The sequence below is a fragment of the Zootoca vivipara genome, chromosome 1, assembly GCF_965207765.1.
Source record: "Zootoca vivipara chromosome 1, rZooViv2.hap1.1, whole genome shotgun sequence".
Lineage (NCBI taxonomy): Eukaryota > Metazoa > Chordata > Lepidosauria > Squamata > Lacertidae > Zootoca > Zootoca vivipara.
Window position 1 is genome coordinate 17940353 of NC_142582.1, and position 27164 is coordinate 17967516.

General features: G+C 39.3%; 1 protein-coding gene across 3 annotated transcripts in view; it reads right to left on the minus strand.

The window, feature by feature from the left end:
- Nucleotides 1-1380: 1380 nt before the first annotated feature.
- Nucleotides 1381-27164, minus strand: part of TLK1 (tousled like kinase 1) — a 62581-nt gene continuing 36797 nt past the window's right edge. For 2 of the 3 annotated variants that reach the window (XM_035135535.3, XM_035135528.3), the window contains exons 5-21: nt 26882-26928; nt 25239-25325; nt 21835-21924; nt 20124-20216; nt 19273-19383; nt 18177-18313; nt 16971-17159; nt 15978-16044; nt 14335-14432; nt 13937-14018; nt 11921-12012; nt 11741-11830; nt 10492-10661; nt 8855-8990; nt 6963-7074; nt 6600-6707; nt 1381-3158 (exon numbers count right to left, since the gene is read on the minus strand). In XM_035135535.3, the coding sequence (XP_034991426.2) occupies nt 2982-3158; nt 6600-6707; nt 6963-7074; nt 8855-8990; nt 10492-10661; nt 11741-11830; nt 11921-12012; nt 13937-14018; nt 14335-14432; nt 15978-16044; nt 16971-17159; nt 18177-18313; nt 19273-19383; nt 20124-20216; nt 21835-21924; nt 25239-25325; nt 26882-26928 (1886 nt within the window). In that variant the 3' untranslated portion in view covers nt 1381-2981. Of the gene's footprint in view, nt 3159-6579; nt 6708-6962; nt 7075-8854; nt 8991-10491; nt 10662-11740; nt 11831-11920; nt 12013-13936; nt 14019-14334; nt 14433-15977; nt 16045-16970; nt 17160-18176; nt 18314-19272; nt 19384-20123; nt 20217-21834; nt 21925-25238; nt 25326-26881; nt 26929-27164 lie in introns of all 3 variants that reach the window. The other variant, XM_088657373.1, reaches the window with a different exon arrangement.

Below are 27164 nucleotides of genomic sequence, written 5' to 3' on the forward strand. Positions count from 1 at the left end.
AACTTGGGCACAAGAAATGCAAGCAGACAATAAGGGATGCTAAGAAAGAATTGTCTAAAAGCACAATGTTGCTCCTCGAAGAACAGCAGCAACAAAATATTTAAATATATTAGTGGCAGGGGATCAGCTAGAGGTGATTGGGCCCTTGGAAGATAAATGAGTCTAATGCTGTGCTAAAGGAGAATAAAAAGATTGCAGAGAAGCTGAATTATTTTTAATTTTTATTGTGTCAGTCTTCAGAGAGGAAGACTCAAACTGAAACTGAACTAACTTTTGCTGGAAGGCAGCTTGAGAAACTGAGGCAAATAGTGATGAGAGACCAAGTACTCGGTCTAATAGGGAAAATAAAAACCAACAAAACAAAATGCCAGGCTGAAATGGCATCTATCGGAGGATTAGACAAATTCATGGCTACCAATGGCTACTAGTCATGATCGCTGTGCTCTGCCTTTTATCCTTACCTGTTCAGGTTGTAGGTTCCAGATTAACCACACACACATTTCATAAGATTAGTGGGCGAATTCAAGTAAAACATCTTTAAAAGATCTCTAACCCCCACCCCTCTGCTTTTGTTTTGTAAGTAAAATAAGAACAAACACAATGAAGGGGGCAAATGGATGTTTGGGGTTGCTGCTTCTATTATTACAAAGTCTTCAACACATTCTGAAGTGCATCCTGCCTGGAGCTAATTCAGCTTCAAGTAAGACTGGTTCATAATCTCTGCACATTCAAAAACATCAAAATTGCAATATGAACTAGAGCAAGGGAGATCTAGGCAGATGTAGATCTGGTGTTCAAGCATGGGCTTATCAAGTTTATTGCAATTATAAGTCCACTGAAATCAAACAATGCAGAGATAGTCTATATAGCAACCATGCCTAGTCCCCAGTGAATCTCATCCTTGGTAAATGTGTAACCTCTTTTAAAGCCATCCAGGTTGGTAGACATCACCTCATGGAAGCTAATGCCACTGTTTTAATTTTGCCTTTGTGTCTCTCCTGAATTTCCTAGCATCCGGCTTCTTTCTATGGCTCCAAGCAAACACAGTACTTAGAAGTGAAGAAAGTTGCACAAATGACTCCTGTCCCCAACTGCAATAATGTGAGATGTGGGTCTCATCCATGTCAGCTGCAAGGGGATCAGACAGCCCCAAATGACTTTGAAATGCACAGATCTCAGTGTAAGAAACTGCACACATCACCACTGTAGAACTTAGGGAAAGTAATAATAGACCTTGTCACTTGTACTGTGTCTTTTTCATTGTTCCCACATAATATATGGACTGCCTCCAAGATTAGAACTTAGTGGTCCGATCTGAAAACAAACAAATTTTCTATCGCCAATGCCCTTCACAATCCAAAGCAATAACTTGAGAACTACTTGAAATTCCAACTGTCATTATTTTATTACTGTTTTGGCTACATTCTCTACAATTTCAGCAGCATCTTGAAGAGACAGTTAATGTATCCTTATGTACAATGAAAACAAAATGGCTTGCAACATCAGAAACAAGAGCCACAGTTTAACTGTACAATATTAAATGGAAAAAAACAAAACCTGGGGTAATACAGCCTTCCTTTCTGCAACATGGACAAAGTTACGTACAGGTAATTCAGCGTTATGAATGTGACAGTCAAAGGAATCTTGTATGGGAGAGATACTGCATTCTGAAAAAAAGCTTCTACCGTACAAGGCAGTTAGAAAATGTTTCACATTTTAAAATATCTGTACAGGCCACAAGAAACATCTCTTTAGAGGAACATCTTCCCACCTTGTAGACAGAATTTCCAGAAACCGTGAATAACCATAAACAACTTCTACATCTATTATCAACGTGCTCCAGCTCAGGAAACTGACTCGAACTGCACTGTATAGTTCCAACACAGATCAGTTTTACATGCCTTGATTGTTAATGAATTATCTACTTTTCAGTCTCTCTAGGACGTACAGTTGACTTGCACCTTAAGGAGGTCATTTGATTTATTTTATTTTTATTTTTTGCAAAAGCAAAAGCAACATCATTTAGCAGCAATTAAAAGCGCCTTCAATGAGACTTAAAAAAAATACAATATCCAATTAGAAAAGCCATACTTTAAACATTTGTACAGGAATAAGTTGCTGAATTTTTTTAAACTGAAAATATGACCTCTGTACAACAATTTACAATACAGTTAGAAGGGAATTTTGTCATTATCCTGCATAGAAACATTGAATATGACCTGTTTGCTTTTGGTTACATACATGGCCTTTGTAGATCCCTCTTCAAAAGCCTGGGCAGCGGATATCAGTTGACAACTCCGCTAAGTATCAAAATGCCATTTAAATAATTGAACTAGTTTCCAAACTAGCTTTTGCTACCTTACTTAAAATGCTATTTTTATCCCTTTGGAAATACAGTCATTCAACCAACGTAACAGTTATTTTAAAGATTTCTCCCCAGCCCCCAGAATACTAAATCACTTCTATCCAAAGAAATTAACATACGCAGCTGTGTCTCTCATTTTTACTTTGGTTTTTGAAAGGTTGACTTCTTGGGAAGAAAGATTCTTTATTTAGCTTTTTGTCCAGGCACTGTGCTGTTCTTCCGTGCTTCATTCCTTTTCTTCTTTATTCAAATAATGAAAAAACTACCCTTATTAGAGCTCTCCAGTATCAACCAAAAGTGTTGGTAAGTATTAAAAAGGCTATTTACAGTGTTCCCCTCCCGGCAACATGAAAACACGCATTTTCTTCAGTCTTAAAAACACAGTACATCTGCTTGGAGGCAACAGGCAATGCTGTCCTTCAGTGTTTCCAATGTGAGAGTCTGAAATGAATGTACCCTTCACAGACCATGATCCAGTCCAATCATAGAAATGACATTTGTAGAAGAGCCATTTGTTAAACTTGTGTCAAAACACTAATCCAACGCTTTCAGATGAAAGTCTGTTGCAGCAAAACTACATGACGATATCATGCAAGCCTTCCATGTTTAAGAAGCTTCAGTAGGGGATAATGCTGGATATTGGCGGTGTAGGAGATGCTGCCAGTCCAGTCATATGCAAGTTTCCTGAAGAATTTGATCTTCTCATGTGTGGGAGTAGGTAAGCATCGTTAGCTAGCTGATGAACATCAAACCGGTCCTCCTTACGGTATGCCAAGCAACGTCTGATAAATGCCTGCAGAAAGGGAGAGAGGGGAGGGGGGAGATTATAGAGCAAATTCTCTTAACAGTAAACGAGGTCTGAATCACCTCTTCTGGTGAGGGATCTGAGCTCTTTAAGGTAACTAAAAATAAAAGTGAAAGTGGTTAAGTGGGATTTTGATTCAAAATGGAGATGTGCTCATTATTTGATAACCCACTTACACCACAGAGTGAACTAGCAGTTGTCAGAAGGATGAGCTAAAAGTTTCTGATTTAGTTCAGATTTTGGCTCGTGCAGAATTTGTCAGATGGCTTTACACAAGACATTCTCAGTTTGAACCCCCATTCTGTGCCACACTCAAATTCTTGTTTAATCTGCAAAGATGCAGGCACTGAGATAATATGTGAATGCTTAGAGATGTTAATTTATACACTCCCAAACTTTTATTACACAAAGACACGTGTGACCATAAATGAACAGCCCAATGCTATTTGAAAATGTACGCAGCCACTGTGAACTGCAGACATTTCTGAACAGTCAAATTAAAGGAGTAAAGTTAGCACTAAACTGAAAGTGCTATTGTTCCAGCTTCCAATACAGTGGAACCTCGGTTTACGAACACCTCGGTTTACGAATTTTCGGTTTACGAACGCCGCGGACCCATCTGGAACAGATTAATTCACTTTCCATTACTTTCAATGGGAAAGTTTGCTTCAGTTTATGAACACTTCAGTTTATGAACAGACTTCCAGAACCAATTACACCCATGCTTCAGGTTAAGTACGCTTCAGGTTGAGTACTCCGTGGACCCGTCTGGAACGGATTAATCCACTTTCCATTACTTTCAATGGGAAAGTTCGCTTCAGTTTATGAACGCTTCAGTTTATGAACAGACTTCCGGAACCAACTATGTTCATAAACCGAGGTACCACTGTATAATTCTTGCTTTGTTCTCTAAGCGTGCATCTTTGAAAAGGGAGATAAAAATTCTGTTGTTGAACCTTACTTATATTATTTGCAAATTTAATAAATTAAGAATAATAAAAAAATTCTTCCAGTAGCACCTTAGAGACCAACTAAGTTTGTCATTGGTATGAGCTTTCGTGTGCATGCACGATACCTGAAGAAGTGTGCATGCACACGAAAGCTCATACCAATGACAAACTTAGTTGGTCTCTAAGGTGCTACTGGAAGGGGAAAAAATTATTTTGTTTCGACTACGCCAGACCAACATGGCTACCTACCTGTAACTAGTTAATAATTAATGTTCACCTTTCCACCAGTCCCTCCCTGATTGTCAGTTTTACATCTTTAACGTAACATTTGGGGGGGGGGGGAGAGGGCTGTGGATTATTTGCCAAACTAAGCAGAGATAAAGTTTCATGAAAAAGTCAATAGTTTTTTAAAATGTTATTCAAAAGCAAACCTCTAGCAATGGGGCTGGTGGTTTACCAGGCCTGGAATTTGGGAGAATCTGACAGCTGCACAGAATCACAGTGTTTTTTTTTAAAGCAAGTTTCATGATTGCAGGTGTGTTAGTATGCAGGCAATCTACACAAAAGGCCCCACCTTCTATGCGGTTGAGAGCTCATGCCTTGCAAATTGCTCCTCCATATATTTCAATGTCCGCTCCGAATCATACCTCACTAGCATCCTTCGCTAACACATATAGGGAAAATATTAGCAATTACGATTTCCCTTGTGAAATGCATGGAATATAATTTTCAGACACTAAAAATAAAAACCCAGAAAGGCATGACAGCAGGAGTCAGAGGTAAGTCCAAATGAGTAAACTGGCATTATCCATTTATCACACACATGTCTATCTGTCTCCTAAGGAGAGGATGTTGTGGGTGGGTGCCAAGCACAAAGAGTTCCCGCTTCTTGACAGGTGGCTGTGCTAACCATCAGATTAAAAGCATACCGGATTAATCCAAAGGACAGGCTCTATGAATGGTTAGTAGCCTGAGCAGTAAAGAACAGAATCTCCATGTTGAGGAGGTACCGGTAGTTCTCCTCCAATTTACCAAATGCCAGCCAAACTGCAGGTGACAGTGGTCTGTTTCTGTCTTACTTTTGAGTCTCTTCAGGGCATCTGGCTGACACTCTTTTCTACAGTGGCCTCTCCTTGCCACAAATTGCTACTGAAGGTCCAAGAACCCAGTGGAATGGCGTCCGATCCAGCAAAAGAGGGCTGAGGCCAGAATTGAAAACCAGAATGTTCCTGTGCACAGATGGGGCTCTTTATATCCCAGCGGGAGGACTGGATCAGATGTCACTTGACACACACCCACACCCACACCCAATTCAGCAAGGTAATTTTTGACACACAATTATAATCTACATGCAATAGTTTACCTATTTTCTTTTTGGAATCAACAAAAAAAAGGAAATATTTATATTTGCATTATTTAAGTAAACCAGTAACTGGGGAGGGGAGAGAATTACTCCCATAATTAAGTACTCATGTGCATAAATTGGAGCATGGGACTTGCTGAGAGTTTCTGGTGCAGAATTTTCATTTACTGATATCCTCTGCACTTACCGTATTTTTGCTCCATAAGATGCACTTTTTCCCTCCCAAAAAAAAGGGAGGGGGAGAGTCCGTGCGTCTTATGGAGCGAGTGTGAGAGCCAGAGCCCGCGCAAACCCAGAGCCCGTGCAAGGGCCAGCATAAGACAATTCAAGAAAGCAAAATATTTTTTTCTTGTTCTCCTCCTCTAAAAACTAGGTGCGTCCTATGGTCAGGTGCGTCCTATGGAGCGAAAAAATGTGGTGCATCACATTTTGTGTTAATGGAATCTCAAATTTTGCATTCAACATCTATCATTGGAACTTACAACGATTGTTCTAACGTGGTGATTGTGTCTTTGCTAGTTCACAATGACAAATACACACTAAAATTAGATAGCATTAATGACAGCAGTGTATGGGAAACTGATTCAAAGCACTTTTGGCCTCTCTAGAAGGAGAAGCACTAAGAAATGCTAAAGGATGAAATTATCGTAATTGTTTTATCCGCTTAGTCCTGCTGGAATATCAAAATTGATTTTAGAAATAGTCAAGAAACTTTAAATATCTACTACTACAATCTGGAATTTGTCTATTTTCATGGGTAATTAGTAATTTTAGGTAAGAGGACTCAAAAAAAACATTCAAGAATATGTATGAAAGAGTCCAAGAGCAAGATTTTCAGGAAATTATTACTTTTAGTATCTTATATTTTATAGTAAGTATGACCAATTTGATATATACGCAATGCAAATGATACTTTGAATTTACTTTCAGATTTATTTATTGACATACATGAATTGAAATATGGTGTGCTATTAAAAAAAACAACCACCTTAACACAAATTTTGTTACAATTTGCTTCAACGTTATCTTTTGACCTTAGCCCCGAAACAAAATCCACCTCGAGGTTGATTGCATCATATTCTAGCAGAATGTATACCTTGAGTCCATGAATATTACCTTGGCTTCATTGCTCACAACAGGCTTCACTGGGAACTGTACTTCAGTGGCTTTTAATATTGTATTTTCTTGAAGTATATCTTGTTGGGATTGGTTATGACCAAATGGCTGGAGAAAGGAAAAAGTTCAGACGGTGATTGCTAAATGTCCAAATATCAGTAAAAGAAATAAGCAACACCACCTTTTTTTATTCTAAAATTATTCCACTTAAAAACAAGTTCTCCCTGTTGGGAAAGAGCAAATGGTGGAGGCTGAAGAACCATAACTACTTCCAGAAATGGTTTTTTTTTTCCTTCAAAAAGACCACGTTGAAGATGTACTGAAATGCATGAGAAAACTCTATGTTTAAGCGTTTGTTTTTACCTTTCGACCATATAGACACTGGAAAAAGATTACTCCAACTGACCACACATCCACTTTGTTAGAAATTTTGGGTGGCTCTTTGCCCACAACAAAGCACTCTGGAGGCAAATACCTGATAGAAAAGAAGAAACTCAGTCACTGAAAACAGACACATTAAGAAGATTCCCTCTTCAGAGGCAGGCTGATTTTTGGAAGTATTTATGAGAGATACAGATTGCCAAGAATCTAGTGGTTTTCTCACATGTTTCTTATTTGTTCTAGGAATTTTTGAAAAATAGATTTACATGGTATTGGTCAATTCACATGATAACCTGTTTGTTAAGTTAAGCTCCATTAGACTCCATTTCACTTATGCATTCTGATTTCCAAACACTTCCCAGTTTGGGCAAAACATTGTTTGCTGTTACATCTCAACTGACAAGCTATGGTTTGTGTCTGCTCTACAAACCAGGATTGGAACCCCACAAACCAGGATTGGAACCCCACTTCAAACAGTGGCTTCCAATTCTGGTTTGGGTAGCAAGCACAAATCACAGTTAGCCACTTTAGGTGAAACAGATTATGGTATGCCAAACCGGGAAGTTATGGATCAGAGTAAAAAAGAGTGGGGAGCCTGAATTTCGGACCAGATGTCTGTAGTGTGGTTTGAACTGTAGTGTGGTTTAAGCTGCCTTTGAAAGCAGACAAGTTAGGTTAACATATAAGCAAACATATACAACTCAATAAAAAGGTAAAGGGACCCCTGACCATTAGGTCCAGTCGTGACTGACTCTGGGGTTGCAGTGCTCATCTCGCATTATTGGCCGAGGGAGCCAGCGTACAGCTTCCAGGTCATGTGGCCAGCATGACAAAGCCGCTTCTGGCGAACCAGAGCAGCACACAGAAACACCCTTTACCTTCCCGCTGTAGCGGTACCTATTTATCTACTTGCACTTTGACGTGCTTTTGAACTGCTAGGTTGGCAGGAGCTGGGACCAAGCAACGGGAGCTCACCCCGTCGCAGGGATTCGAACTGCCGACCTTCTGATCGGCAAGCCCTAGGCTCTGTGGTTTAACCCACAGCGCCACCTGCGTCCCCACAACTCAATAAACAGAAGCAATTCATTCACTATTATCTACATTGGAGAGATGCTGTTTCTGAAAATAATAATAAAGTACATAACAATTCCCATATTTCCAGTAGAAACCTTAACTACTGTACCAGATTTTTTTTTTAAAAAAAACCCCTACATTTCTGCCACTATCCATTTCTTCCATCAGTGATCAATACTGCATGTTAAACTACACCAAGTTCGCACTAAATGAAGGTGATCATTCCTCAGTCAGAAACCAGACAGTAAAACCTTGAGAATAATAATTAATAAAAGAATTGAAGATTAAATAACTACTAATCTCCATGCATTAGAGAAGATTAATTCTATAGAAGGAATTCAACACACCACTACAGCAATTGTTCCAGGAGTAGAAACATTTCAGCTCCCCATGCAGAACTATCCTCCTTGCGCCCCTGCCCACATGCTGCTCTTAGGATTCTTCTGACCCCACAAATGCAATTTGTTGGGACATGGGTGGAAAGCCCCATTGCACTAGCACAGGCAAACTCGGCCCTCCAGATGTTTTGGGACTACAACTCCCATCACCCCTGACCACTGGTCCTGTTAGCTAGGGATGATGAAAGCTGTAGTCCCAAAACATCTGGAGGGCCGAGTTTGCCTATGTCTGCACTAGCAGTTCACTCATGGGTAGAATCCAGACTTCTACCATCAGGTTATAAGCTCAAATAACCAACGAGAGCACATTCTTTCCATCAACTACATCCGTCGGCAGAGGTTTACAAACAGTTCTCACACAAGTAAGAAATACATTTGCCAAATGGGAAATAATAATATTACCAGTAAGTCCCAGCCCCTTGTGAAGTTAAGTCCATTCCATCCACACCATAGCTATCGTCATCCATTATTTTAGACAGCCCAAAGTCCGTAATTTTTATTTCTCCACATGCTGTTCCATCTACCAAAAGGATGTTTCCTATCAAGAGGGACAGAGTTCGTTAAAATAACCAAGCCTACCCCCAGCTGTGGTTCACAATCTTTCCATTGTGTTTAAATGAAGACAATGGCATAGCTTTATAGAACAGAAACACCCTAGTTATAGGCACATCTATGGTTCATTCATTTATTATATTTCTTATTACTATAGATTTCCTCCAAGGGGCTCAGGTTGGTGCTTATGGTTCCTTCTTCCACATATATTCACAGAACTGCCCCATCCTGTGAGCAGAGACAGTTGTGTCTCAACAATCTCTTGGAGAATTTGAGCCATAGATTTTCAAAGGACAGCTACAGTTTGGTTAAAGTTAATTCTTCCCAAGTTTTCATAACACAATCGTACCTTGGAAGTCAAATGGAATCCGTTCCGAAATCAAACCACGGCTTCTGATTTGCTGCAGGAAGCTCCTGCAGCCAATCAGAAGCCCCGGAAGCCCCGTTGGACATTCGGGTTCCAAAGAACGTTCACAAACCGGAACACTCACTTCTGGGTTTGCAGCATTTGGGAGCCAAAATGTCTTGAGTACCAAGGCGTTCGGGACCCAAGGTACAGTACTGTGCTAACTCTGCACCATGTAGATGCGTCAGATCTTTGTGTGTTTTCTGCAATGTTGGCTCTTTCAGTATTTTCCCAGTACTATCTCGTTTGCCTTAGCTAAGCTTGGACTTCTGAAGCAGCCTTAATGCTTTTTCATTTACCGAATAAAAAAATGTATTAGGTAGTGATCTACACAAGAACAAAAGACTCAAAAACTGTGTGAAAGAGGCATGTGTGCAGTATTATTTACCTGCATATTCAAAAGGAAAAATAATAATTAACTATACTTCTGGTTTACTGAAGGCAAATCATGCATGCGATTGCATGTGATGTTTTGCACCTCTTTATAAAGACTTGTGAGGTCAAGCGCATGGCACAAGGAGCTAAATGCTGCAAATATAAAATTATACAGATATCAAATATGTACTTCAAGCCACATTCAAATATGATGTTTTATTGCTACTTCAATCCATTTCTAATTATATTTAAGCACACAGAGTGGCTTAAGATACAAAGAAATCCTATTGCAGCCAAATTCATACAGAATATGGAAGACATCCATTGAAACAGCTCAGTGTAGAAACCAAAACATTAAGTAGTGGAGTGAGGGGGCAGAGTGTGCAAATTTGCCTTCAAAGCAAACAGCAGAAAAGAGAGAATTAGGTGTGTGCAGCTAGAAAAAAGAAGAGTGTGATTAAATGAAGCAGTGTGATAAAACTAAATTCTCATTTTTGTTAAGGATTAGAGACAACAGAGATTAAAAGAGGCACCACTCCTGTATTCCAAGCCCTCATACCATAAAAGAAATTCAAGGCCAATGTGAACTCAGATGGGTTTAATAAAGAAAAACAGAGGCAGGCGGTACACTAGTAAGAATTAAGAGAAGAATGTGTTTTAGAGATATAATATACAATGTATGATGTCCCCCCCCATTCTTATTTACCTGGTTTAAGATCATAGTGTATTATAGGTGGCTTAATCTCATTGAGATATCGCAGTGCATTTACTATTTGCATTACAATGGACCTAGCTTCTTTTTCTGTCATTAGTTTATGTTGCTTGAGATAGAAATCTAAATCGTTGCCTTCACAATATTCTAATACTGTACAAAACCTAGAAAGGGAAAAATAAAAGTTAAGATAAGGAAACAATGGTTATTTAACTATTCAAGCATACAATGGAAATATGAACATCATTTCTTTGCATTAATTGCACATTTTCACTTAACTTTTATTTATAGTTTTCATTTGTATACATTTCAATAGTTTTACAAAAATTGTAACATTTCAAACAATTCAACTTCCTCCTTTCTGCAGTTCCTTCAATTTGTTTTATCATTTCCTGTATATCCTAAATTAACTTATCCTTCTATTTATTTATTTTAATTCTATATTCTTTTTAAAACTGCAGGTTATTACAATAATCCTGCCAATGTCTTTATCTGTTTCCAATTGTGTGTTAATATTCAATAAGCATGTCCATTCTTTAATAAAAACTTGTTATCTTGATTTCTTAATTTTTCTAGTAAGTTTTGCTTTCCTCTTGGGAATTATAGGGGTAGAACTACCTAAACAGTATAGAAACTTATTTATGTATGCAACCACAACTGCAAGAATGTTACTTGCCCAGAAATGGAAAAAAGAAGAGGTCCCGATGAGAGAGGAATGGATACAAAAACTTTTTGGAAAACGCAGAAATGGTGAAATCACATTTTCACTTTACAAAAGAAACAGGAACAATCTACAATGGTACCTTGGTTGTCAAACTTAATCATTTCTTCAAAAACCAAGGCGCGGCTTCCGATTGGCTGCAGGAGCTTCCTGCACTCAATCGGAAGCTGCGGAAGCAGAGTTGGACATTTGGCTTCTGAAAAACGTTCACAAACTGGAACACTCACTTCCGGGTTTGCGGTGTTCGGGAGCCAAGCTGTTTGACAACCAAGGTACCACTGTACTTGAACAATAATCAATGCCACAGCATTCTGAACATCATACTAGAGAAAATACTGAGCCAGTGAAGCCAAACACCATGAAATTTAAATCATACTTATCTCCAACCAAAAATGTTCCTGAAGGGTGGTCTTAATTTCTAACTGGTGTGTGAGAGGGGGGGGGAGGGAGGGAGGGAGGGAGGGAGGGAGGGAGAGAGAGAGAGAGAGAGAGAGAGAGAGAGAGAGAGAGAGAGAGACGTACGTATCTGTATCCAGGGAAAAGTAGTCATAGAGTTTTACTATCCTTGGATGATCAAGTTCTTTGTGTATTCTATACTCTCTGCAGGCGTGCCTAGAAGACATAGGTAAATTAATCACAACCACCAGAACAGTTTTAATTTGTTACAAAGACCAAAAAAAGGTGTTTTCTTGAAATGCTTACTTATGGTAGTTTTCCTTTTTCTCGTCTCTCCAGCTTTTGTTAAGCTGGTGTATCTTCACAGCAGCATATCTTTGCTCATAGAGATCAAAAGCCTGTAAGGAAGGTTGGGGGGAAAGTAGTAGAAACAGATTTTGTAAAATACGAGCCACAGAGAATTGTATTTATTAACATTTCAATATAGCTTGAGGGTGCAATACATCATATCTGGCCCAATAGTGGGGAAAACCTTGAATTTTTAATTGACTGTTTTCTCAGGAGCTTTTCAGGAGCGAACATACTACAGTCATACCTCGGTTTAAGTACCCCACAGACCCATCTGGAACGGATTAATCCACTTTCCATTACTTTCAATGGGAAAGTTCACTTCAGGTTAAGTACAGACTTCCGGAACCAAATGTGTGCTTAAACCGAGGTACCACTGTATTGTTAATGGTCTCAGAAGAGTCAGATAATTTGTCTGGCACCTTTCTAATTTTTGCTTATTTCAACAACCAGGACACTGTACATAATCTGCCTTTGGGGCCAAATAAACCACCCTCCCAATCACTTCTACACATTGAGAGATGGCCTGGTTACTATCTCCTAGTCTGAACATTCACTTCAAATAGAGTGATCAGTACTCGTGCATTTACTAATTCAAAATACTAAAAAGCAGTTGTCATAATGAATAAATACTGCTTATTATTAATTGGCCCACAAGCTTTTCCTTGATCGTTTCCAGATCAAATACTCAAAGCAGGTAAACATTATTTAAATTTTACAGATTTGTAACCTCCCCCGGTCTATGAGAAGGCAACAAAAGCAGGACATGAATGCACTCACAGGCATCCTGGAATGAGTGTACAACTATCCTGATGGGATAGCTTTATTCTCCTTCAATTTGTCTAATCCCCTTTTAATCACATCTTGTCTTGGCAGATTGCACAGTTTAACTATCCACCATGAAGTAGTATTTCCTTTTTATCTGTTCAGTGCCTCCCATCATTCAGCTCCCCTGGGTAATGCTTGATCCTCGTCTATCTTTATGAAAGAGCATGCATAAAATCCTACAGACCTCAAATATTTTCCTGACACAACCTTTTCAAAGCCCCAACCATTGTAATCATCCCTCACAGGAGAGTTGCTCCAGCGCCCTGACCATTTTGGTCACCCCTTTTCTGACTGATTCAGACTGCAGAGGAGCACACACTAATAGCCTGGTTCACGTGGTATGGTAGGTAAACCAAACTATAGTTTACCAGGATTGCGGGTTCCTGGAGAGGCCCTCACAGCCATTTTGCTCTTCCTCCTGCACTGTGGTAAGCCAAGCCAAGGTTTGGCTTAGTGTGTCATCCGAACTGGTTAAGCTCTCTCCTCGCCAATGGCAAGCTATAGACAAGGTCTGGTTTAATGCAATGTGCAGACCAAGGGCACCACATGTTCTTAGCATTATGAGAACATGTTTCAGCAAGCTGAGCACTCCTTCACAACCATCTCAGCACAACTGTAAGGGGACACCAAGCTTCAGTTTCAAATAACCTGCAGTTTAGCATGTCGTTCAAACTCTAAACTGTGGTTAATCTTAACTATGTTTCCTTGAAACTAGCCTCCCTCGTAACGCTAAACCATGGGAACGCTAAACCGTTCAAACGAGGCCCAGATTTCTGAAGATAAATTCATGCAGTTTTCAATTGCATGTACAGGTCACTTAAAGAAAAGTAGGCACCAGCTTAGAAAAGGCATTCTGCCTTCTCTATGCTTATTCCAATACAGCGCTTTGCAATCCAAGCTTGAGCTGAAAGGTTTGGGTATTCTCTGGACACAGATTGATTGACTTTTATATTTTTCTACCCTGCTACCAGTTTTTAGTTGTTCAGGAAAGCCTGGAGAGGTTATTTTTTATACTTTTTAGTTGATATAGTTTTGTTGTTTAAAATGTTTTTCAGTGAATTGGTTCTAGAGAGGGTCACCTATGTTGGTAGGCATACATTAAAAAAAATAAAATAAAAATATTACCAGCCAAGAAGAGGACATTACCTTATATACTTCACTAAATCCACCTCGACCAAGTAAATGAAGTAACAAATATCGCTCATTTAACGTAGGATGATCCTTGAACCTTATTATTAAAAAAAGAAGCAAGAACATTGGTCAATGAGAAAGGCAAGTACTTAAATTTAATACTAATTATTTTTGTGTATACAAAAAAAAAGGAAATACTGGAGTGCAGTATTTCATTTTTATATTTCTGCATCATAGCAGTACTGATTCAACTTAAAATACATTCTATGTTGTTGTTGTTGTTGTTATAAGTGTACTGCTAACATAAAAGCAAGGTTTTTCAGAGTTGCAGCATGGATATCTGTGTGTCATTTAGTCCAGAGCGAGTGAAGTTGAGAAGAGTAAGAATGCAAGATAAAAATCTAGTGCCTTACTGAGAATTATCTTCATTGTTTATTCTTTTCAGCTCGCGTATGTGAAGATTTCTAACTCTTTCCAGACGTTCAAGTTCTGCTTGTATTTCAGCTTCTTCCTGAAAATCAAAACAAACAATTTATGAAATCTCAAGGTTTGTTTGTTTGTTTACTTTTTATCCCTCTCTCAGCTGTTAACTAGGGAATTGTTTATTTCAGGATCTCAACATTTGAAGGAGAAATTGAAAGACATACACATAATTCACAAGATATTTCCTCCTACAAAGCCTCTAGTTGATGTTTTCATTTTTTTTTCTTGCAACAATGAGGATAGTACCCAAACTGAAAGACACAACCAGTTTCATAACTAAACAAGTTCAAAAACCTTTGTGCCTGCCTGGTCATGTAGAGGCAAATGATATGTATAAATGATTTGTATGTGGGGCAGGTGATGCATATAAAGGATAAGCAGAAAATTAAGCTCCAAAACCATTGGGGAAAATTTTTTTTGTCTGAACTCTATTTAAAAAAAAGGTGATGATGTCAGGCGAACCTCTTTGGGCACAGCATTCCAGAAATGGGAAGCCCTTTTCTTTTGTTGTTACTTTCCACACCTCCCTTACAGGGGGCATATGGAGAAAGGCCTCGGGTGACAAATGCAGGGTTCAAGTTGGTTCATGCAAAATAACTGACTTAAATCTAGTTTCCTATGTGTTATACTTCATATATTTTCTTAACGGTGGTATAAATCCAATAATCTGCAAATGAATTAAATTTTCATATTTGAGAAATTATCAAATTGGCTTTTCAATAAGAAAAACCGCCTTTAAGCCAATGTATCTGGTAGAGGACATTCAATCAGTTTAGAGATTGACTATAAGGTACACACACACACACACACACACACACACACACACACACACACACACTGAACAAGTTGTTTACATTTTTTTAAAAAAAGTTTGAATGGAAACAAATGTTTTACTTTTAAAAATCAATCTTTATCTATTCTCTTATGGGATAGCATTTTTCTCAAGAGTTGAAAGAGCAACAAAACAGATGGCAATGTTTTTCCTGAAGAATGTTCTGCTGCATAATGCCTTCCTTAGCAAATACAAGCTTCCACTGTCCAAAGAGGAGCAGTATTCTGAAAAAAGGTCCATTAAGCTGATCTTATTAATTGAACAATAAGTTTACCACTGCTAGTTTTTAAGTACAAGTACTGAGTATACAGTGTAGTTGTATGTCCCAAAAATGCAGATTACTAACTTTATAATGTAACTGACACATTCTTATAGCAACTGTTAACATTACCAAAGGGTAATTTATGGATACCTTCCTTTCCTCATTCAAAATGACAGCATGGAATTTTGATTAAAAACTAGACATTTAACAGAATGGCTATTCTTCATGGTATAATGCAAGACACAAAATACTGACGTTTTCACAAGCGATGCAAAATCACCATACACCTTTCAGTTTAAAAGTGACATACAACTTTGACTATCTGAGCAGCTCTATATAGTATTTCAAAGCATGCTCCAACTACAGGCATGGTTCTTTCAGTCTTAAACAGCTTACTTGGATCTTATCTATAACTAATGGGGTAGAGTCTATGGTTACAGTACTGTATGATCAGAAAAAAGATGCACCATTAAACATACCTTTTTGAGATGTCCTAGTCTAAGCTTGAAAATTTCTTCTTGCTCATGGTATTCTGCTAGTGTTAGCCTGCAGGAATTACCATAGATAACAAACCATTTTAATCAAAAGTTGCAGACGAAAAGTCACAGTACGTTACTAAAAGTTGAATGGGAAAAAACATATTTTATTTCCGATTCATAACACAGAAAGCCAATTCCTCCAGCATCTTGTAGAATCCGCTACATTCTGAATGACCGGAAGCTTAATGTGGAACAAAATGTTCTGATAACAAAACTGTATCCACACTCCTACCTAAAAGATACAGGGAGGTATCAAAGAACAGTGAAATTCCCGTAACTCCTCTTTGGTGTTTGAATCAAATGCAGCTGATGTCGCAGTATGTGCTAAATGCTATTGGTCTACAAGGCATCTTATATGACAAGGCATCTTATATAACAAAGGATGACAAAGAGATATTAGGTTTCTGTAATAATGTGGAACTGAACATTTAGAATAAAGTGCAAAGTCATGTCGCATTTATAGGAATGAGCAACAGATTACACAGTGACGTTCTTAAATAGAAAGGGTACTTGATGCCAGAAGGGTCTGAATTATTGATGTCCTAGATTCAGCAAGTACCAGTTTGGGACCCAAGCTTTAGTATTCATGGGAACACCTACGTATCTTACACCACTTTGCCGACTCTAAACCAAAATGAGCATCGTATACAAAAATCAGTTCCATCCCTTGTCATAACTAAAATACAGAACACAGAGGGCAGGCTTCGGAAATGGCCCTATAGAGCTCTGTAGGATAAACAAGCAACCTGCAATTAACAACACTTTTGGAAGACAGACATCGTTGGAACACCCCCCCAAGCCACAACACCGGGACCATTACAAGCAGGGAGAAAGATTCAGCTTCTCCAACTTTGTGAACGGCCACAAAAAGGTGGTTGTGGCACCAACATGACAAATACTCAATACATAATTAGAAAATAAGTATGAACTTACAATTGTGGTAAATTGGGTCTAACAAACGGATCGTTTTCTGCTCCATTGACAGCTTTGTTTTTCCTCTGCTTAGGTTCTGAATTGGCAGAGGGCGCCTGAGAATTATTTGTAGCAGGAGGTTTTCGCTTTGCCAGAAGTTTTCTTTGCCTCTCTATATCTTCCCTTTGTTGATTTACCCACTCCTGTTGCCTGCAAACCCAAAGCATTGTTTTAAGATGATTTTCAGAATTTATATATTTTTTAAAAAAACGTTTTAACTCTCTTGTGGATTTAAGCTGATTTCCTAAAGCAGAAATGGGGAACCTCTAGTCTGCGGGCCAAATTTGACCTGGCACAGGTCACAGGCCCCCAAATATCCTCCACATCTCCATAATAAGCCATGTTTTCTTCATTCAAATAACTGAATTACAATAGTTCCAGAAGCTTGGCTTTTTTATTTAAAAAATTGTGCAAGACACATGTTAAGATGTAGAATCCAACATGCAAAGTAGTAACTTAGTTAATCAGGGTTCTCTGACATAGGTACCAACTTCAAGAGGCATCCCAAGCAATCTTCTTAACTAAGGCTTACTAACATTACTACTAAACCAGATAGACTACACATGACAGCCTTCTATTCAAACTAAGAAATTAAAATGCAAGAATTCTACTTTTTCTTCACTCCGATTCTACCTATACACCTTCTCAGTCATTCTCTGCCAAGTCTCTGCTAAATTATGTTACTGAGGCGACTTTTTTTTACCAGCAACTACAGGCTCTCCCTCTCCTATTCCCTATTTTATGCTAGTGGAAGTGCAGTCAAGTCAACTAGGTTCTCATTTACTTGTTGCTGCTCCTTTATGGCAAATAAGCACACCGATAGAGCACTTCATAAATTGTAGATGCCTGGGTCAAGCTGAGTCATTAATCTACAGTGCCCATGTTCTAAAAGTCTGCTTTCTTTTCAAGACTCACTGAGAAATGCATGCAAACCTACTCATGTGTTTGCTTTCAAAATCACCAAATGTAAGAAATTCAACAGACAGCTGATTAAGTCAATTCTCTACTGTACTCTTGAGATTTCCTCTGTTTTCTTCTTCTTTTTTTAAAAGCCTGAATACCATGATGTATGTAAAAAGTAAACCCAAAGCCGGCAGTTTTACATAAAAACGTCCACTCCTTGGAGCTAGTAATTACGAACAATTTAAAAACACAATATTGACTAACTTCACAAGATTCTGAAATGCGAAGCCATCTGTCCACTGTTCGGTAAACGATGCACCATGTCGAACTGTCGTAAAATGCCCAAGGCGTAATCTGTCTTGCATACTCTTCTCTCTGCTTGCCAGCTTTTCTTGTGTGCTCTAAGGAAATCAAAAATATCACCAGTTAGTTTTAGAGCCCTTCCATCTCAGCAACGGGTTTTTGCCACAAGAAATGCAACACTGACGCTTATTTTGTTGCACAAGGATCCAAGATACCTTCCTTCAAGGCTTCTATTTTGTGAGGATATTGCATTTTCTTCAGCACTGGGGGAGGGGGGGGAAGCAGCTCACCACCCACCCAGTTAGTACATCAGCTGAGATTGCTAACGCCGAGCAGAATGCGGTTGCTTTGAGTATCTCTGCAAGTGCCTTACTGGTTTGTGCTTGTGGTATCAAGCAAAGCAAATACGAGAGCGCTGAAAGCTGAAACCTTCTGCATTCTTTATTAAAGCCTCCTCCTGTTCCTGGAAAAAAAAGACTGTATTCTGGACAGGTTTGCTACTCTCAACGGAGGCGAGGAAAGGGTGCTATTTCTATTTTGCATCAGAAGAAGAAAAAAACCTCTTCCAGTTTTCTAAATAGTTTCCAATTAAGCCTATTTTATCATGACTCTCCCTCATACCAGCTTGGAATTTGATCCCAGGACCCAGGGATCTATTTCTGTGTTTAAATACAGCACCGTCAAGGTAGTAGTTCTTCTACCCCTTCTTACATATGACCATAACAACCTCCTCTCATCCATTAATTCATCGACTTATTTCATCCTGGAGGGAAGATCTACCTATGAGACAAATCCATGCATCTGCCCCCACCTTACACAGTGCCCCTCTCTTGCTGTGTGGGAATCAACCCAGAGAAGCAGTTTCCTGCACTGCTACAGTAAGAGGGGGACACAGAGGTATCTGACCCACCTTACTGCTGATTGGATCAGGTTTTTACTGAAATGACACAAACTGCAGCTCATGCCATTGCAGTTTAACCTGATTTACAGGATTAGGATGACAGAGTATGCTTCGCTGTGGATACTGAACAAAAATATATAACAAAATCCAACTTACTTTTTCAATCAAAAGCTTCTTGCTCATTGAAATGCATTTGTTTAACCTTTCTTTGTATTTTTCAAGTAGCTTTTGTTGTTCGTCTATTTGTCGCCGTAGGTCACAATTAGCCTGAGAATCAAATGAAATTGTATTTGTAATGAGTGGGGCCCTGCGATCAAATGCTGCAAAGGCCGAATGCTTCTAGAATAGGGTCTCAGCTGCCCTATTCCATCCTCCATCTCCATTTCTCATTTATTCTCCATCCATTCCACACACACACAAACAGCATTCCAGGCTCAGTCCTCACTGGCCTGTTTTGGAGTTCTCCCCAGCTTAGGTTGGGTGACACACTTGTGTCCAAATCCCAGCTATATTAAAATAGTTCACTTTTCCATTCATATCTTTGGGGCAACTCTCCCTTCCATCTCTGAGGACACTAAAATAGCTTCTTTCCTCCTCCTTTTCCATCTACTCAGTTCCCCTTCCAACCTAATAATCTCCCCGTCCCCTTGCTCAGTCAGTTCTATACCACTGAGTTCTTAGGGCTTTTTTCCTAAAGATTTTTTTAGCATGAACAAATCACAAATACAGGAAATGAGGAATGTCAATTATAAATTGCATACATATAGACCCAAAGTCGTGCCTTCTCTATCCCCAGGTATTAAAAATATGGTATCAGTCCACCCCACCCCAGCCCCAAAAAAGATTCCTAGAGTTTGGAGGATGCAGTATTATAAGTATCTTGGCAATCATACATTTATATGTCTTTCTGATAGCTTAAGTCAAATGCAATACAAGTAATTTGCCATTTTAAAAGCAGTGTAACTAACCCTATATTTCTCTCTTAATCTTACCATTATCACACTTACCCTGAGCAAATCGTCTATACGACCTTCCTTCTTTTCCAGGTCTTGGTTTTTATTACTTTCAAGTGCAGTTAATTTCAACATTGTGAGATCAGTCTACATTAAAAAAAAAAATAGTAGGGAAGTGGAAAGCAAATATTTATCAAATTCCATCAAAGTTCCATCAGAATGAAGCCTTTTAATTTACCACTAACTTATTCACCCTAGGGCAAAAGAGTAAATACTATCAGAAGCCTGAAGAGTGGCAGCTCTAAATTCTTCCCTTTCTTAGAAGAAGGAAATGAGCAATATGCCTTTTGTATAATCCAGATAGTGCTGAACTGGGTGTATGCATGACTCAAGAGAAGAGGCAGCACCGGTCACTGTCATGCCAGGTTGCACAAATGGCTATGCCACCTTTCTGTCTTGAGTCCTGCAAGTTAAAAGAGAAAACCAGCGTGAGGACCACCTCACCTGGCACACACTTCTGCTGCTTCACAAGCATTCTGGACCTAAGGGAATCTGTTAAGTTGCAGCGCAGAGAGCCAATGTGGTGCCCACCAGATGTTCTGAACTACAACTCCCATGTTCCCTGACTATTGCCCTTCTTGCTGACTGGGGTTGGTTGATGGGGGCTAGAGTTCAAAACCTAGAGGGCACCAGGTCAGCTAACGCTGTACAATTGGACTACAGTGGTAGAACACATACTTTGGAGGAGCTAGAAACTGAGCCCTTCCACAGGCAGAGAAGGCTGTGAAAGAATCCTGACTAAAAGCCTCGACAGTTGCTGCTTGCTAGTCAGTGTGGACAATACAACTAAATGAAGAAATTGTCTGAATTAGCACAAGGCAGCTTACATTCCTGTGAATTTTTAGTCTGTGTTATTTTTGCGTGGGTGGCGCTGTGGTCTTAACCACAGAGCTTAGGGCTTGCTGCTCAGAAGGTTGGCGGTTCGAATCCCTGCAATGGGGTGAGCTCCCATTGTTCGGTCCCAGCTCTTGCCCACCTAGCAGTTCGAAAGCACTTCAAAGTGCAAGTAGATAAATAGGTGCCGCTCCGACGGGAAGGTAAACAGCGTTTCCATGCGCTGCTCTGGTTCGCCAGAAGCGGCTTAGTCATGCTGGCCACATGACCCGGAAGCTGTCTGTGGACAAACGCTGGCTCCCTTGGCCTATAGAGCGAGATAAGCGCACAACCCCAGAGTCGTCTGCGACTGGACCTAATGGTCAGGGGTACCTTTACCTTTACTTTACACAGCCTTGATAAAAGTTACCTGCACCCTGCTTTTCCATTTGAATCTCGCTATTATGCATTTTGTGTTTTTTACCTTGTATTTTTATGTAGTGAACTGCCCTGAGATCTACGAAGGGCGGTATACAAATTTTTAATAATAATAACTTTTGTTGATGTTTTCATTTACATTTATCAGAATCTCGAGACCTTAAATCCCAAAGCATCTGTTCCTGAAATTGTACTCCATATATATATATTTGTAATCTCCCTAGGAAGATCATGTGGGAATGGGTGTAAAATACAGAGAGAGAAGAATGGCTTGCTTCTATTACTCTCAATCTTTCACTGTAACAAATACTTCAAGTTTAGTTTTAACCACCCAGCACCTTTTCTAAGCAGCAGTTACAAACCAGAACTGATGTGTATGTGTGTAGAATAATGGAATAGGATGGCTTCATGTATTTTCAGCATTAAGCATAGAAGTACAATCCAGAGTGCTCACCTGAGTAATTTTAAATGACAACTGCTTTGGTTGTGAAACAGGGTGGTCCCCAAAAGATAATGCAGTAGGAGAAGGACTATTCTGTCGAACCTAAATATGCACAGATAAAATTTAAGATTTACATGTAACTGGAAAGCAGAAATAAGAACAAAGTAAATTGCCTGGCCAGACATTGTCCTCTTTCACCCTCCTGAAACCTGAAATGCTTGGAATCCACTGTAGCCAGACCATGAATAAAAACCAGCCATATACTGTATTTCTTCTACTACAAGGAATAAGTACCTACAATTGGAATACACATGGTTTTTCATTCTCCAGTACTAAAAGCTACACTATTCCGATCTCAGAGGACAGAAACTTCCTCATGGTACATGAGAATATCGTCTGCAGGGAATGTTACGAAGTCACCATTTGCCTCTGCCACCAATGTCAGAACTGTCCCCAATTTATTTATTTTGTAATGAACGGGGGGAAATCATTCCATGCACCTTCAGAGAAAATACCATTTCAAACAGTCTCTAAGGCTGTTGTATAAGGCAACTGCATGGATACAGCAACATAAATTGGTCTCTGAGAGACAGCACAGAATCAAGGGACCTCTGTATCTTCCACCTCACCCCTTTTGCATTGGACAGGTTCAGTTCCTCAGGTATTACCAATTTATTTTTCAATAGACTTGAGACTTGTGTTTGTAAAGGTGCTAATTCTTAATGGAAACACTTTTATCCTGTATCACTATCCAAATTCTAGCAACCGGTTACTTGTCTCAGCAACTGCAGAGACTTTCCAGACAACAGGGAGGAAGGCAATTAGGGGAGCCACTGTTGCATCTTCTAATACTTTTTGTACACAATATTATTTCAAAGACTCTCACTACAAATTATAGCTATTGGAAATTAACAGCTCTTCTAAAAAAATGCTTGGAGACACTTTGTTGGTAAAGCTGTTTTAACAGGCAACATCGCATCAACTACTAGATTGTAGCTGAGACAGGGTATGTGGAAAAATATATTTCACCCCACAAATGATCAGGGAATATTCTTCCTTTAGATCAGGCATCCCCAAACTTTGGCCCTCCAGATGTTTTGGACTACAATTCCCATCTTCCCTGACCACTGGTCCTGTTAGCTAGGGATCATGGGAGTTGTAGGCCAAAACATCTGGAGGGCCGTAGTTTGGGGGTGCCTGCTTTAGATGGTAATGGCTGGTTAGAGTTTCCATACATCTGGGGAAACCTGGACATGTTCCCTTTTGGGGGGCCAACATGTACATCCGGGCAAATTTTTACATTTTAAAGGAAATGTCTGGGGTTTTATTTGGGGGGGGGGGTGCGGCGGCTTGGGCTCAAGCTGCTCTGCATGCCGCGGCCGCTGCCAACCCAAGCTTGGGCTGACAGCAGCTGAGGCTGTCCTCTTTTTTGCTCTTCAAGATATGGCTACCCTATTTGAACGCTTCATTTCTGAAGCAACGCTACACAAAAACACCAGCCTCCCTAACTGCTGTATCAGAAAGGGAACAGTTAAGCAATGGCAGACCTTACCTAGAGGTTTCTAAGAAATAATTTAATAGAATAGTCCAAGGACAAGCATGAATTGCTTCTCCCTACTATTTTGTGGGGACACAGCAGAAGGCGGCTCTCTCCCACCTCTGACGCAGAGACCTAGGAGATGTATGGGGAAGAAAATTGCTCATGGCGTCGCTGCATCTTTGCCTGGAAAGATGTGCCTCAGACAACCCAAACCAAAATACATGGGGGGAGGGGGAAGTGTCCTGAAATACTTGTTTGGAAAAAGGGGACTGACAATCTTCCAAATATGCATAACTGAAACCCCTCTCAATTATCTTTTAGTAAAAAGAAGAAGTAGGAAGAAACACTCTATTTTAAAGAAAAAGCCAACCTGTGTGGGGTTTTTTTGTTTTTGTTTCTGTAAACTTAACATGCCTGTGGATTCTATATAGTTACAAGAAGGAGCAAGAGGAGGGGGAGAAGAGAAAAACATTTCTTTCATTCCCAAGAGCTTTGCCTATAGCAGAATTGAGGGAGAAATACCAGGGGAGTAATCCAGACCCACTGAAGACACCATTGTTTCGTTAGATTAAACGTGCAGAGGTATTTAACTGGAATTGCTTCAATTTTCTCAGCTACTAGAAGATAAAAGTCTGAAGCTTTTGTCAGTATTGGAGTAGGACCGGGAATTGGGGGAGGGGGAGGGAAAATTCTCCTCAGTGAGATATAGTAACTTGAGATTTAAAAATGTCTCACGTTTCTCTAACCGGGTACAACTGGATGTGCGTAATCTATTTTACCATTCTAGATTGGACCTTCACCTTCTTACAAGCTGCATTTTCAAAAATCCAGCTGACTACCTGCAGGTCCCTCTCCACATAAAAAAAATTAATAGGCTATATTATTCAAAGGAGATAAGGAGAGGGGAGTACTCTGGTTTCTCTTCAGATTTTATAAGGAGGGGGGCCAGAAATGTTCTGGCAATATTCTACCCCAGTGCTCAGCAAGACAGGACTGCCATACGTCCAGAATTTCCCAGACATAACTGGAATACAGCAGTCGGAAACAGTGTCTGGGCGGAAATCACTGAATTTTATTTTATTTTATTTTATTTGCGATTTTGCGGCTGGGGGGAGCTCAATAACTTTGGGTAAAACTAAGAAAATCTCAACAACTTTTGCACCCGGATTTTCACTTTTTGAAACATGGCAACCCGACAGTAAGAACCTGTTCCCACGTTCAAATGCTCTTGCCAATCATTTCCAAAAAAGTGCAAGCATAAGAACTGACAAATCATGGAAGTTTGACACTGTGAATAATTTTATTGGGCAACATTTAACTACATACAGGTATGTCTGCTCACCCAATGGGACTTCTTTTTCCTCTCCTAAACCCTACACCTCCCACACTCCACAAAAATGTGCTCCAGAGAGTTGAAGTCCCATCATGCAAACAGAAATCCATTTCTCAATCATGCGAGCATCATTGGATATACCCCATTAAGGCCATTTAATAACTTCTAACATTACACTGTTATTTATGATCTGGATCCGCCCCCCGCCCCCCAACATGTGGACCTGCAGAAAGGAGAAACAGAACATTCCTATCACACTGCCTGGCAGAAAGATGTACTATGCATGCATACTGCCAATAGGGAGGCAAACAAAAAGTAACAATACAATAAAAGCGGTTGTTGGTGTTTTTGCGTGTGTTCTAAGGCAGGGTTGGGGAAACAGTGGCTCTCCAGATCATATTGCACTTCCAATTTCATCAGTCCTGGTCAAACGTTCCCTGTTCTAAGGGAACAATCTATCAAAGCACTGCCTCTGTAAGATTAGTTTTGACTATCATAAACATTTCTGAATCATAAGCTTATAATTATACAGAGTAAACTTACGGAAGAAGGGGCGGAATGTGAATTTTGAGGAGAGCGAATCGCAGGAGGCATTCCTCTTACTGGGCTAGACCCATTTCCACCTTGGTACTGGAAAAAAGTGAACGAATCAATTATATTCTAACAGAAAGGTACTAAGCAAAATTCAGATTATGTAATCAAATGCAATACCCTTCAGAGTGATTTGCATGGGGTGTGTTGAGACAAACTTGTTTATCACAACAGCAATTCAACACTCAACAATTCTTCATTTTTATTTCTGTATAAAAACTAATTGCCCATTAACTGATGCTTGAGCAAAACTTAGTATTACTGCCACTATAACTTTTGATTTAAGGCAAAGGCGTTCACTTTTGCAGGAGCAATCTCCAACTTGTACATTATTAAGTTTGTATCCCATCCATCCTCCTAAAAGAAACCCGGGGCAGCAAACAAAGTAATGGAACAATACTATTAAAATAAAATAAATACATATTTAAAACATTTTAAAATATCAAGGGTCTCTAGAAACAGCTAACATAGAATATATACTCAATAGCTTCTTGAGCAGGCATCCCCAAACTGCGGCCCTCCAGATGTTTTGGCCTACAACTCCCATGATCCATAGCTAACAGGACCAGTGGTCAGGTAAGATGGGAATTGTAGTCCAAAACATCTGGAGGGCCAAAGTTTGAGGGTGCCTGTTCTTGAGGGACACTACCCTGGAAAAGCTACCAGCAAGCATAGCTTAGCAACAAGCACAAATGAGGGGGGAAAGTCTTTGGAAATACTTTTATTTCCTAACTTGCTTAATTCAATATTTCGTGAAATTCTAAGTAAATTAATTTGAAAGCAAAAAACTAAACTGTTGAAGATGTATACAGTATTACAGTTAGGAAACCAGGGATTGTCAAATTTCACAGGAAAGGCATGCAAAATTTAACGGTAGAAAGGTTGTGCAATTCTCCCATAACTGAGAAATCTATTAAATAGTGCAGAATGCCATCAAGTCTAAATATGTAAATTAAGGAAGCTGCTGACAATTTATACACATGATACTAAAACTGAGGATATTAGCAGCAGCCCGTTTTTCTACTGATGACACCTTTTGCTCATTTGTTCTAAAAAGCACATTGTAGTAGAGTCACATCTCCTACTAGGTTCCATTAGTCTCCAGTTATGACTATATGTCTGAAGCTTTTTCACAAAAGCAATGTTAGAAAACTAGCAACTGCATGACTGGGTCACAAAATCCATATTGTTTTAGCTCTGTATAAATTTCCAATTAGCATAGCCTGAGAGTGAAAGGACAGCAACACTACCTGGAACTTCTAGCTGGAACTGTATGGTTTAAGTACAAAAAAGTCAAAATGCACCCCAATTTATTCAGTTTACCAGTTTTAGAAGACCTGCACTAGATTTAGTGACAACCATCTTCTCCCCATCAAAGTAAATCAACATATAGATAGTTTGAGAGAGCATTCAAAAAGGGATTAAATAAATGTTTGTTACCTTATGCACTTTGGGATGAAGAAAAGAAAAAATGTTTATACACAAAATAAAAAATAAACAACCAAATACAATAGTTTATATTCCTCAGAAAAAGCTACTTTTGATGTATGAAACAGAAACAACGTAACTAGAATATAGTGAAATCATAAACTTACTTCAAAATAGTCACTAATTTTGTGCCCACGTGCACCAATGTTTTTCCCTAAAAAAAATCATCAAAAAGATTAGAGAGACAATAAAGCATATAATTTCTGCTGTGCGATATGTAGGCTGTAAGGTATTGTTTAATTTTAGCTTCTCACAGATTCTCGTTAGCTTGGCAAGTACTTTGTTTCCTTAGATTAATCTTTTAGGAATGTCTGAACAATCACTTTTTCAAAGACTATACGGACCAACCTTATTTCTCCAGATTTATACTTGTTACTACTGAAAAGTCCC